Source organism: Nothoprocta perdicaria, unplaced genomic scaffold (assembly GCF_003342845.1).
Source record: "Nothoprocta perdicaria isolate Ctin4 unplaced genomic scaffold, notPer1 scaffold_321, whole genome shotgun sequence".
NCBI lineage: Eukaryota > Metazoa > Chordata > Aves > Tinamiformes > Tinamidae > Nothoprocta > Nothoprocta perdicaria.
The window spans coordinates 592,492-613,558 of NW_020455557.1; the positions used below are offsets into that span (position 1 = coordinate 592,492).

Sequence of the window (21,067 nt, forward strand, 5' to 3'; positions counted from 1 at the left end):
GCCGCTTACACGCGATGAGAGGGCAGAGGAGAGGCAAGGTTGCAGGCAGAACTTGTAGCCTAGACTTGGCTTCAGATGGTGCTGTCGGCTTTGATCTGCTCTGCTCATATCTTAATTGAAAATATAAATGAAAAGGTACCTGTTAAAAAAACTTCTGAGCAGTAGAAGCACATAGGCCTACCCTGTCATGCTCAGACAAATGCTCCAAAGAATCCCTGAATTTAATTGCCTCATGCACCTTAATGCAGAGGAGTTTTTGTRACAAACTTTTATCTAGGAAGGCTACTTGTTGAGAGACATGCACAGTAAGTCCTTTTAGCCAACCTGGCTTATCTAGCCGTGATGGAATGAAAAGATCATTCTGAACCAAGTCACTGGAAGTGAACTGTCTGCTCACTTGGACTAAGTATTTAATACGTCCTGTATTCCACCGTGTCTTTTTTTTAAATGCAAGAAAAAGCATCTGCTAGCACAGCCAAGATTCCTGGTGCAGTTTAACCAAACCACTTAGACCTGAACTAGAATCCTTCTTTGGTCACCTCAGATACAGTACAATTTAAAAAATAATAGCACAGTGTTGAAAACACTTAGCCTTTACTCTCAGTATCCTTATGAAGCTGAATCTGCCATCTGGCTTGTGGACTCCGATTCTCTGTGAAACTTCATTCGCATTAGGTGGCATTTTTAGTTAGGTGTGCAGTTACAGTTTGGTCAATAATTCCCTGCCTTCCCAGAAACGTTACTAGGTTAGAGTCAGTGGTTACAAATTAAATGAAAACACAGGAGTAATAAGTGCATTTGTCCACCTTCCAGTAATGCAGAACCAGCAGCATCTTTAGATGTRAGATCTAGGTTTGTGCAGAGTACTGTAGACTGTACAGTAAATGCATTTATAGATGTATAATATCCCACCTAGAAAAGAGAAGCATGCTGCTATAGAAAAAGACCATGTCCAAAGGAAGTGTTACCGACCTGGGGGTTSGACACTGGACACGCTGCTTCCCAGTTCACATGGTCAGGCTTCTGCCAGCAGCCTCCGGATGCCATGCAGGCCCCTGGAAATCACCGTGTTGCAAAGCGAGGCTATAAAAGAGAGCAGACAAATAATTTGTGCCTCAGGTTCTTTTAATCACGGCTTGATTCGAGCTGAAGCCTTGTGTTTATGCCTAGATAGGGAAGTCCTTGTCTTACTGCTCAAGGTACTGCCAGAAGCAGAGTATGCATGTGGGCAGTTGCTCAAGGACAGGAAACGTTTTGTGGATACCAAGGTAAGTCTTAATTTCAGTGGACTCCTAGACTTCTCAGGTAAAAAAAAAGCACAGATGCTGCTTTTTTTTTATCTGTAATTTTTAGTTACTACTATATTGCTCATGTACACAATAGAAGTATGCATTGCTTGGCATGGAAATCTGCAGAGCTTTCCAAGGCAGATATCTGAAAAAGCCTTTTAAAATTGGTCATTTTTTTCCCCATGAAATTTGGGAAAATTTAACTCAAAAGCATAATAAAAATCACCTCAAACTATACAGGTCCCAGTTCTTAGGTTTAATCATTATTTATATTTAAACAAACCCACTCAGTAGCAAGATGATAAAACAAAAAGCATTCACATGTTCTTTTAATATGTATTTGAGCCAGGAGAACCAAGAATCTAAACATTTGCGTAGTTGCTTTTACAATTTTTTTCCACCTTTCAATTGCCCACATTAGGGGGGGAAAAAAGTGTAAGATTCACTATAGAATTCAAGCCAAACTCCAGTTACCTGCTCAAATAAGTCTTGAATCCCTGCAGATGGGAACATGCAGCCAATATTAATATGCTTTGCTTATCAGTCAGGTTCACAAATCTCTAGCTGATCATTGAAGATAATGTCTCAGCATGGGAGATAAAAGGCTGCACAAACACAACCTCTGCTCTCTGGCAGAAGTTAYCACATTCTGAAGCCAGCGCAGATCTTGGGATAATGGCACCAGAGCAAACTAGGCATTAATCCTCTTAATTCACTTCCCCAGGAACTCAGGCTTTGCTTAAGTGAAGGAAGAGGATTTCTGTAGGACATARAACACTTAAGAATTATTTAAATCTTACAGTATCACAGTGAAAATCGGGCAGATTGAAATAGAAAGACAAAGTACTAAGTATTTTACATCCAAATATGCTGGATTAAGATCAAGAGGAAYCTTCTACAGTTCCATCAGGCAAGGGAACCCCTTCACTTTCATTGCCCTCTCTAAGCTTTCTGCTCATCTCTAGGACACCACACACAAACATTCGTTGAGATAAGTCTTCCCTCTGGTGGCTCTTTTGTTAATTGTACTGTGGGCACTCAGAGATACAAAATCTGGTGACAAAGAGCTCCGTTCTTCAAAAAGCGTGCTTAAAACCTTATCACTGTATGCCAGAAGTGAAATAAATGCTAATTATGATAACAGGAGTCCCTAGCACACAGAATTCTTACCCTGAAATGTATATCTCAGGATGTACCTCTCAGAACTGCAGCTGTTGGAATTCCAAATTTCCCAGATATTCCCCACCGAAAGTAGACATACTGTTTATAAAGTAGTCCAGTAAAAATTAACAATATAGTTAAAGCTGYAAGATCATTCATTACTTTTTCCCTTGTTAAAGGCTGTTGTATTTGTAAACCCTCATAGTTAAAACAGAAATAAAATGAACAAACAGAAAAGACTTAAAAAGCAGCTGATCAGGAACGTACCTTTTGAAATTCACTGTTGGCAGAGTCTACCCAGAAGGTCAGACACCGCACAATTTAGAAAGTAAGTTAATAACCACCTTCCACATGGTCCATGCATACAGCCAARCCATTAGGGCAAACAAGCTCAACACCAGTATTTATAGTCAAACACTAAATGAGAAGTTTCTTCCAGGTCTTGGACTCATAATGCACTTTGGTTTTAACAAAAGAATTCTGATCCTGCAACTAAACATTTAACTCTCGCTTGTGGATATGGATGACTACAAAGTGAYAAGTCTTAAACTAAACAGAACATGGAGAAAAGCTGAAGTTTATCAAGCAGTAGAAAAAGTGATAAAATGAGTCACCTCCAGAAGGCTGACAAAAGGCAACGAGTTGACATTTCTTCTGGCACGAGTTATTCACAAGAGACACACAATATTAGATCAACTTTATTATGTTATCAAAGACAATAAAATATCCAAAATCTCTTTAACTCATTCATACACAAAAGTGGCATATAAAATGCTACGTCTCAGATTATGTTCTGTACAAAATACTGTTAAAGTGTAGAGCAGCAAAGTCATACCCAAACATTCCCTGAATTTAAGAGGGCCTTGAACACTGTGCTCCGAGAACTACCTTAACACTAAACTTTCCTTCCTTTGGTCTGCAAGTCCTTTGCAATTATTGCTAGTTATTGAAGCCTTCTGTTTTTAACAGAATCACATAGTGACTCTGACCCCCTTTAGAAGAATTACAATGCCAGCTGAAGCCCCTTCAGCGTTCTTTTTACATTTTGTCAAAAATAAATACATTTGGTCCTCAAGACTATTTGGGTTTCTGAAAACATCCTGGAGAAATAAAACCATGCAAGAGTTCAGGAAAGAGTGTGACATGCTCCGTATGTCTCAGGTATACTGAAGACATGTCAGTGAATTTGAACCTTTCATCTGTGAAGTGTGGCCAAGCACCTGAGTTCTGCTGAGGAAACATCAAGTTCTCTCTATAGAACGATGTGTTTCTTCAGACTTCTCCCTGTCTGCACAAGAGCTCTGAAGCTCAAGTGCACGTGGCTGTAGCAGGGCTATAACAGTACTGCCAAACAGTCCTGCTTTCAGATACAGAGGAACAACCCTTAGCAAATAGGGCCTTTCCAAAGGCTGAGGGAAATGATTCTTTTTCAGCAACTAGAATGAGCTTCTTGCTGCCTTCACTTTACAGGGAGCTTGCTAYGAGACTGAAGTACACGCTGACTATACATGTAAGGACCTAAATGAAGCTTCAAAGCATTCTCCAGCTCAAGAATATAGGCTAACAGCTCTTAACCTCTTTCAGCCCCCACTGCCCACATTGGTGACCTGCAATACAGCCTCTATCTCCACTCCTCAAACTCACTATTAACTTTCCACTTCAGCAAGAAATACAGACTTTGAAAAATTCTATTTTCTGTATATTTTTCCTGCTCTAAAACAGCAATATAGCAATTTATTCAAAAACTGAGTCAGACCACAAGAGTTTTATCCTTGAGCAGCTTCAGAACAACAAGTCTGAAGCTTGTCCAGCCAGCAGCCCTACACCCAATAGAGCAGGCAGCTAAAAGCTTGTGTGTGTTGCTTCATTTCAGCAGTTTCCATTTACAAATAGCCTGGGACAACTCAGTGCCAGCTCCAAGGAAGTCTGGGCAATATGGTTGTGGAAGTGCAGGTTCCTGGACAACAAGATACACATTCTCTTTTAGAAGAGCAGAAGAACTGAGTCCTCCTCTTACCAAAAGTAATAGGCAAGGATAATGAACCTACATTACTCTACATGAAAAAAGTTAAAACCTCAGTACAATTTACCTTATCCACAACTCTGGTTTAAGTTGCTCTGATTTTACAGTCATTTCTGATTTAAAATTTGAAGCTTTAGAYTTACCCTGTGCCACAGTGGTTTCATTTTACAGAAACAAGAATTCAAGCCTATTGTCATCGCAACATTTGTACATTAAAAGGCAGCATTTTGTGTGTGCTACAAAAATCTTTAAAACTTATCCTTTAGACAGCTTCAATTTCTTAAGTAATGTAAAATCTGTATTTCTGACATTTCTTTTTCATGGTAAAATAAATTTTTGTTGGAGGACGCAGCATTTGAAAAGCACTGATACTGGCTTTTTAGGAAACTAACAGTCTGAGTGACTGATTTAAAAGTAAGCAAAAGGGACTCTTTTAGTGAAATTATTTCTGTAAGATGATTTCTGTAATCAGGCTTGTAAATACCATGCTCATTTATGCTGCMTTTTCTCTGGAGTTAGTTCTGAAATGCTTTTTAAGCCGAGTAAAACAATATTGCAGCAATTCACCAGAGCTGTATCGAAACATTTAGGAACTTCATAGCCCAACTGCTTGAGACTGTAATAAGAAAAGTCTGTAATTCATGAGAGCTGCATTTTAGGCCTTAAATTTTAAGATTCTTTTTAGCAGTATTGATCTAACCACTGGTTGGCCACAAATTGGGTCAGAGAATTTGGCCAAGAACAAGTTTATATTTCATATTTGCAGTGACTCCTCCCTTTCACTTTAAGAAATTCACATTCTATTTTTAATGACTGCCCACTAATTATCATTTCCACTGCAGGATATTTCCTGTGGTTTTTCACCCGGAAGTGTAAAAATAACACACTGTATGCAAGGTTTGCCAGTATTTGATTCTGTTAGTTTTGACTGAAGAGCCACTGATTGTTACAAGCACTTTCCACTGCTTAGCCTCTTTCCCCTATTGAGAAGTAAAGCAGAAGGTCAGCAGCCTTCACACTATGGATTATAARTCATCAAAATCTAGAATTTTAAGAGCAAACTATTTTTTCCTGCTTTTTTAAAAAATCTTAATAATATATCTCAATTTACACATCTTTCCTCTTTCCCCAAAGCTCTAGCAACAGGAAGACTGGATGTGAAAAAAGTAAGGCAGTACCAAACCTCTTGCCTTTGACACTTAGTATAGCTGCACTCTTACAAACTAAGCTAAGTTTACTCTGCTTTCCAAATTCTTAGTATTTTTTTCCCTTGTTTCATGGGCATCTCAAATTGCAGTCCTTCCCAGCCCTCCCCGTGCAAAACCTTCAAAGCCCACACAGCAGAAAATCACATCGTATGTACAAGGGGCTGCAGAGTCTCAAATGAAAGTCTTATGTATGAATATCAGATATAACACTAGAGGTACCAAAATGCATATTTGACCAAATTCTCATAATGTGAAAATACCACAATTCATTATGAACACAAGTCTGAGACAAATTATCATTTAGGACACCAAACAACTTCTTGAACACAGAAGAAAAAAAAAGACCAAATAAATAATTCAGCTACCTAAATATCAAGGGATCAAAAGGCATTTTCCCTAATTTAAGGAAAGGCATCATAGGTGACGAAAATGACTGTCATCACAGGGTGTCACAAATTAAAAAGCAGCTTTTTCACATAGGTGATAGTAGTATCATTGGAAAGCATTTGAATATGCTCGTTTCCCGAAAGCTCAAACATCACCACCTCCTGCTTCTGCATGTCCACCCATTTTTGACATTGCAAGGCACTCTGTAAGTTTACTGTACCATCCCCATCACTGTAAAGGATCTTGGGCTCTTTATCAGGAAAGCTCTCATAATGGAAGGAATCGGGTGTTTCTACACCAGTACCATAAAGACAGTGAATGCGCACGCCGGGGGGTGTCATCTCGTACACCAGGGGCTCCGTGTCCTGCCTCATGAGCCAGCCATCCTCAAAGTCAATGTCCCTGTAGAATCTCTGATAATCCCGGAGAGTGTAGTTGGCTGTAGGAGTGCTTACAAAGACCTTGTCTGGAGGCCACGTGTAGTTGTAGGGGAGCATCCAGTTTGTGGAAACCGCTGATCTCTGCTGGTCTCGAATCTTGAGCGAGCTGATGACAGGGATTCTGTTGTTGTCACCTTAGAAAGAAAGGGTGGAATTTCACTGTAGACAATGTGTTTGTCACACACCCCGCAGCAACGAGTGCCATCCACAGTAATAAAATGAATACAAGAGAAAAAACACTCATTCCCTTGGCTTGCAGGCACATTTGGGGAAGACTGTTTTCTCAATTGATTCTGTCTTGGTATTTAACTTCTGCGAACAAACTKCTGATAATATACAAATTATAAAAGATGAATGAATGACAAATCAAGAGCACTGCTGCCTTTCCARTATGAGCCTTCATAAAGCACAAAATATTCTCTATAGCAGCTGACTGAGAAGTTAGCATTTATTAAGCATTATCTATACAATTTGTACACTTAGTCTAAATGCTTAGAAATGGAAAAAATATGTGTTTTACAGTGCTTCTGATCTTAGATCATGAATTTCCTTCCACTGTCTTATGTGACCCACAGTCACACACAAACCTGTTACATTTTCCSCTGTTTAGACTCAGCACAGGGCTAGTATTTGGCCAAGACATTTGTCAAAAGGCTCCGATTTTTGCACACATCAAGGAACAAGACAATCCACCACATTTCTTGGCAGCTCACACAACTTAATTACTAGCTGTAGGCAGCTTTCTTCAGATTGGAACTTTTATTCTTTTGCATTTCTCCACAAATTTAAAAGCTGCCTAATACATAACAGAGATACTGATTTACTAGGAAGAAATTCCCTTTTCTGATAAGCACATGAGCTCAAGTCCAGGTGGGTACAGGATGTAGCTAAGTCAACCATAACATAAAATGTGCAATTATGAGGCTGAAGTCTGTATTCTTGATATAGCACTGAGCTTGTATATGCAGCACAAATCCATAAGGTGGCAATGTTCATTCAGTAAGATGCTCAAGTGCCGTCTTCGTTGCCAGTAAGACTACATGGAAATGTTGCCAATATCACTTTGGGAGTTGATTTAAAAAAGAAAGAATACTTTAAAAGGTGGGGGGTGGCAAGAACAAGAATTCTGGCTCTTATTTGCCACTTTTGTAAGGCAGCTGTGGATTTCACAGAGTTCCTAGCCATTCATTTATTCTAAATAGCAATGGGAGCACAGAGAATACATTCACAGATTGCCTTCCCAGAGCAGTGCAGCATTTTTCTCAGAAGCAAAAATTCTGTGTCCTAACACCCTGATTGTCTTCTTTCTCTMATTTCTTTGATGGACTAATTGCCATTCAAGTGTTAGTGCGTGCGGGTTTTGACTTAYTACAGATACTTACGGCACAGTATTACGACAATAATATGCCTTTGGATATTATGTTCTAAGTTTCCTGTGATATTCTTAACTCTGCTGTAAAATTGCCAGATTTGGTTTTTGTGAAAGGGTTCCGTGCTATAGACTGTTTAATGCAGCTGTCACTCAGATTAAGAGATGTCTACATTCTAGTACAAATCTAGGTATCCTTATTATGCATTTGTATAGCTAGTAACTTTGGATAAGATGCATTATTAATGATAATCAAGATGTGAAAAATGAGAATTTAACCCAACAGAAATCCCAAGGACTGTGGAATTCCTTGCAATCATGTGGCACTTTACAGAGGCAATTTTAAAATTGCCCATTGTCTACCCTTTCTGTAGCATGCAAACTTGTCAGATGAAGCCTCTGTGAAATGAGAAATTGTTTTTTACAGAGCCTTTGCAACTGAATAAAAAATCTAAAATTTAATACAAATAACCAATTTAAGTTTTCTAATTAGTAACTCCAAATTGGGCATTCCCATTCAGATGCAAATGCCTTTGTTTAGCAAAGGGTTCTTTTGATCTGTCCACGCTTGGCTGGCTCCTGGTATGTGCTCTGCATTTTGATGAAATCCAATTCTTTTGATGTCAGCTTTACTTGCAAAGAAAATAATGATATCCAAAGCTAGCAAATTAGAAGTAAACTAAAAAGAATAAGCAGAGGGATTATGTATTAAACAGCAAAGCACAAAATAACTTAGTGCTCTGCAATGAAATAATCGCAGTATCACCTAATGCTGTAAGTGAACTTTTTCTATCAGTTGTTAGCAATTATTCAGTGAAATACATTATRCTTCCTCTTTTAAACCTGTTAGACTTGGGTATATCTGATACACTAACCCAAGATCTCAAAGATTCACTTTCCTCAGCTGCAGAGTTCCAATGTCATCAGCACTTAACCACCTTGGCTACGAGTTTCATTTAATGTTCACCTCAAGCAGCCCTGTGATCTTTAATCAAAGGGAACTGGTGAGTCTRTCAGCTTTGCAATACTGAACTGAGAGCCCTCAGACCGATGGCAGAAGTGACAGAAAAGGAAGGCACTTGGCCAAACAGCAGGTGACACCACAAGCTGCTGGGATGGGACTGAGTCAGGAGCGGAAACGGCTCCTGGTTAAGGGATGTAGAAAGACTGACGTGCAGAAAGAATGACAGTGTGGTCACAGGGCTTGAAACGCCAAGCTGCTCTAACTTAGGAAGTTTAAAATATTTTTTTTTTTCTTAATACTTCAAATTCTTATCCTCCAATCACAGTTAACRGTGTGGATATTCTCATCTACTCCTAAAAAAACAGAATGCAAATCCTTAGGTTACCTACCTGAAGCCAGCACACGGAGAGTTTTAGCAACTCCTCCCCAGGGAGCACCCAGTGACACGTAGTCCTTTATGTACTTGTCTTTCCAATCCTGCGACTGATGATTGAGGAAGTAGAGGGTGTACATATTCCCCATGCTGTGGGCAATTAAGACAACAGGACTTCCATACTGTTCGTACATTAACTCTATCATCTTGCGAAGGGCCACAAAGTAGTGTCCGTTCTCATCTAAAACAAACACACACAGTTTTCAAAACCTTATCAAAGGCGTTATTCACCTTTTTTGTTTCTTTTTTACTACTCAAAAGCAATGCAAACAGGCTTACATCAGGCAACAAGTTCAAAATTTTTTTCCCTATTCCTCTTAAACTTACATAAGTATAGGTACAAAGATTACTCTAATTCTTCACATCTTAAATATGAATTTTAAGACTGCCCCAACCCAAGGGGGGAAAAAAAAAGAAAAAATGAAAATTACTTGGTGCCTTTCGCCAGTCATAAGGTGCTCCTCTTACATCTTCATCCCGCTTGTAGCCCCAGTCAACCAAACTCTGCACCAGCAAATAGAAGTAACTGCCTGCAGATATCAGATGGGAAAGAAACAGAAGAAGTGAAAAGATTAGCATTAGAAGCAGCCATCAGACAGGCTAATGATGGCAAAACAAATTAGCTTCAGGATGCATTACCTCTAATTCCACATATACAGGCATTAAGTGTAATCTAAGAATCTGGCAATACSGAAAGCTGCACATTAAGCAAAATGAATTATGTTTGCTTTTCACCCAAAGCAAGTGATTACTGTTCTTAAAACCTGTCTCAACTTGGACAACCTGTCAAATGACAGCAAATCCAGCATACACAGAAGGGATGCATTTTCCTTAGCAAAACTATGTCTGACTCTTGAACCAAACCAAATTAAGAAATTCCTACACTGGAATTTTGGCTTTTGTTCCCTGCTAGTTAACTTGCTGTAGGACRCAATAAACAGTAACCTGGAGTTCTTGGAAAAAAAAATGCTTGCAGGGTGAAGTTCTGGAAACCATTGCAGAACTATTTCTGTATCCATCTTTTAGGGGATTGAAACTTAAGTGAATGACCATAATGTTCTAATGGAAAAGGGAAGTGTTTGCAGCTGATTGCGAGCACTTGTGGTAAGATGCTAGCAGTGCATTACGAGGTTAGAAATGTGGCATTCAAGTATCATCACTGYTAAGTGCATTTAGTAGCACTTCAGGAAGATGAAAGATCAGAAAAGCCTACTGAATATCACAGATGGAYTTATGTTTTTAATTATGCTATTATAAATAATAAGGTAAGTTCAATAGCACATTGKTATTTATATTTTATTAACTTCATAGTTACAAAAGTTATCTACTTCTAAGATCATGAAGAGCATCATTACTGCTCTTTTAGGGATTGCTCCCTAGAAAAAGAAACCCCCAAATCCCTGCAGTGGGAAAGGGCCCTTCCTGCCGGGAAGCTCCGTGCGCTACTGCCGGCTAAATGGCTTAAGTCGTCAGCCACAGCTTACATCTCCTCACAAGAGTTTGCCAGAGTCATCGTTTCCCAAAGGAAGAGTTCTACCAAAGACCAAACACGCCCTCCACCCCAGCAAAAAACACCCTGCAATCAAACCCAATTAATGCAGAAGCCATTTAGAGTACAAATGTAAGCACGTCATTATTCYGTAGCACAGCCCATACATACCAACACTCCTTTTGCTTGGGTCAAGGAATTCCAAGGAAAATGTCTGTCCAAAGCCTGGGACTCTGATATCCACTCCATCTGGTGGCTCTGTAATCTTGCTTGTTCGATTATACACAAGCCTGGGGAGGGACAAAGATACGAATCATGGCATATCAGCACATGACAGCTCTCAACTGAAACGGTCTTACATTCCCCGAGTGCACTAACAAGACCCTTGAGAGCTGTTAGCTGGCAGGGGGAGAAGAGAGGCAGACACGATAAGAATACTCTAGGAACTAAGTGGTTATATGGTGCAAACAAGTGTTTTCTACCCACGCAAAATGTTAAGACTTGTCTTCTCTGTAAAACTGAGTATACAGAAGAGTGGCTGGACTTCAGCTTTAAAAAGATATAAACTGCTTCGTGCAGCTTCATACAGCTCTACATTATTTCAAGTCAAGCATAAAATTCAGAAAGCTTGTCAAGAACTCAAGCAGGTGTGGCAGGAGCAGATAAAATAACTGTGAACTTGGATATCAGTCAAGTTCCCCTGAACACTAATGAACTATTTTTATCTAACTAGAAAACTACAGCAGCATACTGGAGTACTTGGTATTTTTTAACTATTAATAATAGGTTAAACCTAAAGAAACCCACACAGCATGAAGTGTTTTGTACATATCTTTTAAAACTATTTGCGACACAAAGAACTTGAGCGGATATTTTTGTATCTTTATTAATGCTGTATCAGTACAACTGCAGTTTCTGGAGTGCCAGCCGTTACTGCAGCTCAAGTGTCACAATCCTGACTAATATTCACACTTCATGCATCAAAAATCTCCCTTTACCTGTGAGGCAAACAGCTCTGAACTAAAGCAGAGGCACTGTCTCAAGATACAAAATAGAAAACACCACCTCCACGAAAACCTGCAGACCCTCAAGCATCCARTTTAAGACTCTCTGCTTTCCAGTGACTCAAAAATTTCAAAGTTTTTCACTATTGCTTAWGTTTTTTTTCTTAGTTGATTTACGTGGTAGAATTCTTTTCAATCTTTCACCAAAAGCACTAAGATGCTACTAATGAACTATACAGAATATATTTACTCTATACATATAACGCTATTAGGAAAAACAGCTACAAAAAACTGTCTTTGAGAGAGATTGTGCAGCGTGGATAAATGAGTAGATCTAAAAGCTTTCATAAAAAAATTTGAAACAACAAAACCCATAATGACACATCCCTATAGTATTCTATTTACACTACAAAATACACTTGTGTCTATATGCTTGTAAGTACAGGCAGAGATTTTTTTCCAGAGATGTAGCATTACTTAAGAAAATGCTAGGATCAAAATGGAAATGAGCAACAGTGGTGAAGTTCACTTATGTTCTATTTCCCTGTTGGGTTTGGAGAGAACTTCGTCATTTAGGTCAATTTGTACTACATAGATCTTTGTTAAATAAATACATCCTTTAACTTATAATTACAACTGCCGAGCAGGCTACTCGAGACCAGCAGTGAGCCCTGCTGCTTATATTATTGTAGCTAGAACTGATAAGTAACATTCACGTTATTCCCCTCGTTCCTTGTCTACTGAGTTACCCATTGCAATTTAAGGTGCTGATACAGGTATGTTGGCAGAGTCCTGGAACACAAAGATGAGCCGAGGATTCAAAATATTAGCTGCCCAACCTACAGAAGCAAAACGTGGTTGTGAGGAAGCACCACTAAAATTTACACCCCATAGAAAAATTATCAGAGTTTCCATTTTATTATTGTGGAGGAATTAAAAGAAAAAAAGTCTAACTGTTAAACTGTATTTTGCTTTGTTAACATTGCTCCTGCCTTCAAGAGCTCTAAGGGATTTCTCTCATTGTTCTTGAATTGCAAAAAGAAAGTTTACGGTCGCCGGTCTGATCTAAGCATGACAGTCCAAGTAAAGAAGCCCAAAACAAGTTTCCCAGTGCAGTATTTCTGGTCTTACCTGATATTATCAATCCAGCAGTCAATGATGACAGGCAGAAGCAATTCTAAATTCAGCCACAGTGTAAAGTAACTGTCCGTCTTCTTAGAGCACAGATAGTGCACTACTGATGGCTTGTCTAATTTGGCTTCCAACTGATTGCCCAAGTCCCCCGGAACTGGAAGATAGTAAAGTAGGTAGGTATTAAATTGAAATTCATTACAAATTCTTAATTATAGGTTAATGTACAAGCTTCAATATTGTGTAATCCTGTAGCTTCATATCTTGATGGATTTCCAGACATGGTTAGCTGGGGAACCACCACATAAATAATTSGAGAGCGACGTTTCAGTGCCTTCAAAGAGCAGACTCCAGAGGAGCAGGTCACGTTGGGTCACGGGTATCAACAACACATTGACTCACACCTTATCAGAGTTCTCTCTCTTCTAAAGCATAAACCGAATCTTTCTGAATAATGATCTTCAGACAATTGCGAATGAATAGATAAGTCTTTCTGTTCTTTTTAAACAGTATCTACAAACTATGGAGTTTTTCCTTTTCAGTTCATCTCCTACTGCTGAGCTTTTCTTACACAAAATCTAGCTGGACTGCATAGTTATCAGAGCRTAGGTTGGTGTCTTGTGCGTTCACATTGGGGGTAATAACAGTTTTGGTCTTGGCTCTGTCCCTCCCACCRTGTTGCCTAAATAATACATGGAGTTAAGGGTCTCGTATTTGCACTGTTACTAAGGTATATGCCTGTTGCTACTATTCCTTCCATGGAACTTTATTGCCATTTATCTATCTTCAAGACAGGCCAGAGAACAGGCAGACTTCCACAGTAGAACTAAAGCAAAGAAATGCTCTTATTTTCAGCAGTTAGCTTACAAAAGAGCTCCCTAAGTTTTGCAACATTTACTAGGTGTTTTTTTCTCCCACAAACAAGGGAGACGAATACAATTCTGTAACTGAACAGTCTCTCCATATTAGAAAAAAATATGAGTTGCAGACAGCTTTCAGCTTTATTTTTCACCTCCTCAGCTTTTTTCCTCCCACCTTTTTTTGCAAGTGTACAACTGCACCCTGTTTATATGACAAAACTTTAMTCTTGTAGCTTTTAACTATAGGGCTGCACTCAGTTTGCTGAACAACCGAGAATACTTCCCACTGAAAGCATAGTACAAGTTTGCTTCAGATCCTATCATTGCCAAGTTTGCTTCAGATCATATCTCCAGCTGACTTTTTTTCCTTTTGCTTTTAAACATTAGCTCCAACAAAAGTAGTGAGCCAGCTAGTATATTCAAGCCAGCTTGCTCCCAAATCTGGGGAATATTAAAAATATATAAATATATMTCTCTCTCTTCCTGCTGTGTTCAAGGAGATCATCACATACAGTCAAGGAAAGCAAGCTCCATACTCCAATTAAGAAGCAACAATGCAAGTTTCTACAGTGCTGTCTGAGCCAAAGACTTCAGGTGTGCTGCAGAACACAGGGCTCACACACAGAACAAGGTTAGTTACAAATGCAAGTCACTTACAAAACACTAGTCCTATGAGCACAAACGTCTTTGCAATTTCCTGTCTGCAGGGTTTTTGTTGTTGTTTTAATTTTGGGTTTTTTTTGTGTTTTTCTTTTTGCTTTGAGCATTATGCAACTTTGATAAGGAAACCAATAGTGACAGCTCTTTTCTTGTTAAATCATAGGCCCTTATTCTTAGAAAAGCTCTAGCACAGCTAAGATATTGCTGTACAGCAAAACTATATCCCATGCAATTTTCATTCTGTTTTCATATATAGTGCTTAGAGAGTGACTTATACTTCAATATGTATTTTTTCATTTCATTTTCAGTAAATTTTTTCCTTTCATCTCAATCAGCGTYCACTCTACAGAGACTTAAACCGTTTCTGACACGTGAACGTGTGCTGTTCTTTCTCCAGATAAATCTCTCCACCACAAAAATCTTAGGATATACACCCTGAGAAATAAAACACCTGAAGGACTGCTGAGAAAGGAACTTCATAAGCTTGTTTTGCAAGTTCAGAAGGGTGGGATGAGAAACAAAGTATGGAGAAGAGCGAACAGCAGGTAAGTTTGCTTCACAATACTCAGYATCCCTTTCTTGGAGCCATTGCAATCTCTTACTGGAACAGCTAACTTAACTGGAAAGCCAGATATGTTTTCACAGAAGCATTTATGGCAGAACTGAGAAAGGACACAACTTCAGAGCAAATAGAGGCTGGGACAGTTCGTCTCTTCCACCCTCCCTTCATCCCAGTTGCCCCACCGCAGAAGGGAATATCTCAGGATTTCTTTATTGACTACCCCTACTTTCTCACTATATCACAGAAATAAAACACTAAMAGCCTAAGTGAAGCATTTAAAGGCCCAGTAGCTCCAAACAGTTTATTTTAGGTCATATTTCAAGGGCTCTGACGTCCTGGAAAGCATAGTAAGGGAGATTATGGCATTGCATCATGCACTGGAAAGAAGTTTACTGGAGTTCAGGCTTGGAACCTCGCAAAGTGCTGTTTAGTTACTGCTTTCAGAAGTGTCAAGCAACAGGGTTTTTTTAACAACCTCATGCCTGTTCTGGCTGCTCTATCAGAGCTCTCGAATATAAAAAGAACGGAATGTAATTCTATTTATATCACTCACGGCTGGCCAGTTTCAGTAGCAGACCTAAGGACAAAACAAGCTGATTTTCTCTTCCATTTCAACACAAAACAAAGTAGCCAAGTGATTCAGAGGAAACCCAAAATTTACATTTACTGACAAAAGGACTGAAACCAGTAAATTATACARCATTTCAGTTGGAATTACCAGAATATTATGAACTACAAGTTTAATTTAGTAAAACTATTTAAACCTCATTTTTTGAGGGGAAAAAGGCTGCGCTCCTGTGTCTAATGCAGAGCAAAGGCATACTGATTATTCAAGGAGTGACAAAGAACAAACTGGTTAACTGAACAAAACATAGGGAAGTGATAATTTGATAAAATTCTAAGCAAAACTATGGGACAACTTCCACCTCTGCCAAGATACAACGCAACTGTTTAAAAATAGTGTTGTATGTGCAAGTGTGATCCCTGCTTGTTTATAAAGCAAGAATTAAAATGTTCTTCAGGTTACCAAGCCATCTATAACGTTTTTATATCAATGGACYGTTAATCATGGAAACTTCAGAGCCCATGTTTTATTTGCAAAAGTATATTCTCCAAACTGAATAGGGTTCACATGAGCAAAATGTATAAAGTTTGATTTTTCAGATTAAGAATTTAAGATTATGAAAAACATGCAAGAATCTTCAGTCCTAACCCAACACAATCTAACTGTTAATGATTTACATTTTGCCTGGAGAACGATCTAGTAGCTTTTTGCTCAGTAACAGGTTGGAAAAAAAATATTCAGCAGATTGCATTGAATATTAATTCAGCAGGAAAAGAACAATAGCTTCCTGAATTTTCTATGACAGAACTTTAAAGTGACAGAAAAAAATATTTCTATTTGCTATACATGGAAAACTATACAGGGAATACACTTCTAGGTAAAGTAATTTGCAAGTCAGCTCTTCATCCTATTATCTACTGATATCTACAGTTCCTACGTCCCTGTGTTGGAAACATCAGAACAGAGGCTCTGATTTTTAAGGCCTACATACCTACTTTATAAATTTACAAAATAATGGGCAAGTAAACTTTTGCAAAATACATCAGCATTCCAACCAGKAGAACCCTAGTGACTAATTTGCAGTTGTATAATGCATATACCAAGTTCTAAATTGAGACTGTTGGAAAGAAAATGGAGTTCTCATGTTGGGCAGAGAAACAGTGTTCCTGTCAGATTTGATCATTTAATCAGCTTTACAACATTCTTATTTTTCACAGAGACTGTAATTCCAACAGAAGCCRTCTTGATACATTAATCAGATCAGTTTGGTTCCAATATTTCAATATCTTTCAGTGCTTTTTGCATCAACTGGCTTCCCAAAACCAGTAGATCTCCTCCTGAGTGTTGCTRTTGTAAGACTGAACTTTAAGTGAAGCACAACTTCAAATTTCTTTAGAATAAAGACAYGACATATTTCTCCACATATAAAAATTATAATAACCACCTTTAAGATATTTTGAAACTCCTGCCCATCATTCTACTACAACCTTAATGACTGGCTAGCAGTTCTCAGAAGAAAACAATAAGCAGTTTGCAGTCTTAAAAGTGACTTCTGCTAATACCTCTCAGGAAACAAAGAACAATCAACAAAAGCAGTGAACAGGGTGGTGGTGGGGGGAATGATCCTGTAAGATTAGGAAACAAGAATTAGCATTAGGAAAAAAGAAAACATTAGGAAAACATTAGGAAAAAAGAAAAATAATAGTTTCCATGTAATAACTGAAAAAATAAGTCTATCACTTGTGTGACAAAGACACCAATTGATTTTTTTTTTACTACATTTATCTGAAAAGCCGATGATATACATCAACTATCACTCTCCTCCTTTTTTGTTCTATAAATTAGTCTCCCTTGAAAATGAACAAAGTTTTCTGGGAATTCACTTGAAATTCTGGCTACRGAATTCTCTAAGGAGGATGTCTCAAAGCAGCTTATATACTCAGCAACAGCCTGCCACAGAAAAGGCCCGTGTTTAAAATTAGGAACAAGAAAGCAAACAAGATCTCACATGATACTCCTAGATACCTCAGATCACATGAGGCATGAACAGTTAAATCACTGCTGACATCTAGTTAACTGGCCATACAAACACACCGCCCTCAATTAGTAGTCAGCAGGAATTCACAGAAAAACCTCTTTTGCATATAAATCAATTATTAACAAACTTCACTTAGGTGTCTTTCTAGAAAACTTTAGCCAAGTACCTAACAAATTGTTTGCAGAAGGTATCAGAACATTGATATAGTAATTGTGTGGAGTCAGCTCTAAAAGGTAAAGAGTTCAGTGAATCCAGTGATCTTATAAGGACAGGTTATCAGCGCCCAAAATTGATAAGACATCAGGAAATATGTAGTGACCAGAGAAAACGAAGTAGAAAGAACAGCCACAAGGAACTGCCAGTAACAGACAAGTRTTTTGAATATATAATCAAACCGATAAGAGCAGTGTAAGAATATTTTAATTGCGTGAGGATAAAACTGCTGTCTGGAAGCAATCTCACAGCAGGAGCGTTTTTATAGCTCCTGCCAATGGAGCAAAGGTATTCAGTACATTATCCTGGTTCTTAAAAGTTATTTTTCTGTACAAATATATTGTTCTGGCTTAAAAAAGTTCTTAAAGATATCTTAGGTGGGAAAACAATGCAGCAGCTTAACTAACACCTCTACCTTGAAAGCTCTTGAAGGAATAATGCCAAAATAGTATTTTTACATTTTACTGCGTACTGTCTCTTGGATATCGAGACTTCAGGCAGGACTTCGGAAGTAGACTTAMGACTTTTACCTTATATTTGTCCTACTGTAGTTCCATTGCTGCCCTGTAAATACCTTTTGCTGCCTTTTTTTTTTTCAATCTTAAGGAAAACTCTAACTGTAGTACCTTTTGTGTGTGTGTGTGTAAAAGCAGAATAATTTATGTATTTGTGTTACTCCCTTGGTATGTACAAATGTGATCTTCAGACAAAAACAGCTCCTGCTAAGGCAGTATTTGATGATGCACAGACCAATTTCAGGATGTTTCTAATTCACATGGAATGGCATTACTCTCCCCATTCCTTGGGCCACTATTAAGGTAACTCAAGTCCGAAATTATTCATTCCTCATCAGGTTAATTTTCTCCAGATTTAATGAACAAAAAAAGAAGCTGGCCCAAAGAAAGCAAGGAGAACGGCAATGAACACTTGCACTGACAGCATTAGCTGTATCACAGAACCACATTTCACTTGGACCTAGTGAGGAGCTCTACAAACTTGAGATCTGTTGTCACCACAAGAAAAGGAAGAAAGTCCCACTATTTTCAGCCGATACTTACAGGGTTGCATTCAGGCAGCTCATCTGTTCTCTGATTTGAGAGGTTCCTAAAGGAATATTTTTGTTAGTACCTGGGGAACAGCACAAAATTATCCGTCTCTAAGCAAGGCCCCATATTTGCAAACAAGTGCTCCATTTCCTTCTATTACACAGGCAAGCACAGGTTGCAACTCCAAGTGGGGTCATTACAAGAAAGGTTTGCAAACAAGTTACTCCAGGCTTTGTGACCATCACAGTATAAAACATTTCTTAAGTGATCATTATGTGGACAACATTCCTTCCTCCTTCATTCTCTCAAGACTACCAACTTGCATAAGATAAAATACAAAACTCCGAAGCAGAAAGAAGTTACAACTTCCAAACTGGCCATAAAAACATAGTTACTATAAAAACATACTTAAAATTTGACATACAGTGAAAAGAAGGCCTAAGATACCAGGCTGATAAAACAAGAGCAACAGCTCTATAAACTCATCTTACCTGGATCTTAGGCTTGTATAGYCCTTAGAATACAACCTCTCAACCTGTATCTGCATTTGTGATTCCAGCACAGCACCTGTTTTTCTTCCCTCTCCCAAGCACCTTCTGCGTTAARCCAGAACTTAGAAGAATCATTTAGGGAGGCATTCCAAGTGCACTGACAATTTTCATGCAGTGTTTTCTAAAAAGCRTATTTTAACAGCTCACGCACACAAAAATGGTGAAAAAGAGGCCCTGAGAAGTTATGTAGAATTAAGATGAGCACATTTCATACAGCCCCAGTAAGTGACCGACAGTCACYTCTTACTCTCCTCTCCTTTATTTGTTTGACCTTCACTTGCTCTGTCACGTCGAATTGAAGCTAAGCTCCTGGTGCAGGTGTTTTTACAAAGACACAGTCATTTCTAGCCCCGAAGAACGTGGTATTTTACAACAGTAAGTTACAGCCGAGCGTCTAAGAGCTGGACAGCCTTCTCAAACGCACAAACAACAGAACAATCATTTATGAAGATGGAGGTAAGGATGCAGCCTTCACTTTCTGGACAAGTCAGGACCAGGCAGCAGAAGCAGAGGAGAGCAAATGAAAACTGCAGGAGCTAAYGAGGACAGTAAGACACACAAGTTATGTTTGCTGAAAATTCAATATAACGGTGAAAGATCTGTGGTTACAGCTGTGCTCAGCCTCACAGCACGTCTCAGAGAAAAGTAAGGCATAAGTTAACCATGCCTTTTAAATCATCCATAGGGAAGGTATATGGTAACAACAGATCCATCCATAGCAACTTCACATTCCTGCAGTGAGGATCCCTTTACACCGCTTTGGCTCCTTCACAGCAGGGGTTGAATGTCCGACSAACAAATTAAAGCAGTGGCACCGCTACGGCCAAGAAGCTTGTGCTGGGTTCAGCACCAAGCACTTCTCGGTGAAGTGTGCTGCTGCTGCAGGCAGGTGGAATGGAAACAGTCTGCTAACCTGCAGAGGCCGAGCTGAATACCGTACGTCTTGGTCACACTTGAAGTCCAGTCTTTTTTGAGCTGCTCTGGCCGTTTCTTTTCCCAAATTCACATCCTCAGATATTTAGTTGAGACATCTGTTAAGAACTGTGAACTTGTACCTGTAGCCTAACAGATGTGCAGCCTCTTTAAAGTCTCCTGGTTAAAGTTTGCCCTGTTCTGTCAAGAGCTTCTAAGAGAAGTAATTAATAAGGTCAGCAGCAGAACCCCAACTATTATATCTAAAAGGAGCATTATCTGAACAGCCTGCTCATTCCTCCTTCACCAGCATCCCTCCCTTTTCCTATGTTTTCCCCCCTTGRCATCAACATTATTTGCACAGCGGGAGTACAGAACATACTGAAAAGAGTCACGGGATGATTTACAGCACCAAACGCACTTGATAAAAGCATTAAAGAACGGTTCAGAATTACCAATTCTGTAAGCAAGTTACAAAAASCACGCATATTCACTTTCCACTCTCTTACCACCAGGCTCAAAAAGCATCGACGTTTTGAACAGGTTTGAACGACGCTTTGCTGCGAGGTACCGCACGTTACGGAGCGAACGCAGCTCGCGGCCCGCGCACACCTGCGTTTTGGGGCAGTTGAGGCGTTTTGGGCAAAGCCGCATCCCGCGCGCTCCCGCCCGGCCCGGGCCACGCCAGGACGCGGCTCCGGGGCCGCTGCCCGCCGCCCGCCCGGGGGCTCTTACCCAGCACGACGGGCGGCCCGGCGGGCC

At 39.2% G+C, this 21,067-nt stretch overlaps 1 protein-coding gene and 1 long non-coding RNA gene across 3 annotated transcripts; one reads left to right on the forward strand and one right to left on the reverse strand.

The window, feature by feature from the left end:
* Window positions 1–3,221: 3,221 nt before the first annotated feature.
* Window positions 3,222–20,862, reverse strand: PLA2G15 (phospholipase A2 group XV). 2 transcript variants are annotated; one of them, XM_026043111.1, is made up of 7 exons: window positions 20,815–20,829; window positions 18,855–18,900; window positions 12,899–13,055; window positions 10,935–11,053; window positions 9,706–9,804; window positions 9,231–9,455; window positions 3,222–6,642 (listed from the first exon to the last, which is right to left on the reverse strand). In XM_026043111.1, exons 2-7 carry the CDS (start codon window positions 18,862–18,864, stop codon window positions 6,131–6,133), a joined length of 1,122 nt encoding a protein of 373 aa, XP_025898896.1. In that variant the 5' UTR covers window positions 18,865–18,900; window positions 20,815–20,829; the 3' UTR covers window positions 3,222–6,130. The 2 variants fall into 2 exon arrangements, with proteins under 2 accessions (XP_025898896.1, XP_025898895.1); XM_026043110.1 differs by lacking the exon at window positions 18,855–18,900 and having other exon boundaries at window positions 20,815–20,862.
* Window positions 14,351–16,978, forward strand: LOC112950547. Its single transcript, XR_003250041.1, has 3 exons — window positions 14,351–14,389; window positions 14,816–14,963; window positions 16,763–16,978. It is a non-coding gene; the product is annotated as an uncharacterized LOC112950547 (long non-coding RNA).
* Window positions 20,863–21,067: the final 205 nt, after the last annotated feature.

Excerpts from the sequence above, each read along its gene's own strand:
- PLA2G15 (XM_026043110.1), bottom strand. Across the intron at positions 9,805-10,934 it reads CCCAAGCAAAAGGAGTGTTG|GCAGTTACTTCTATTTGCTG; the intron begins GTATGTATGGGC and ends TGATATCTGCAG. Across the intron at positions 6,643-9,230 it reads TCTCCGTGTGCTGGCTTCAG|GTGACAACAACAGAATCCCT; the intron begins GTAGGTAACCTA and ends TTTCTTTCTAAG.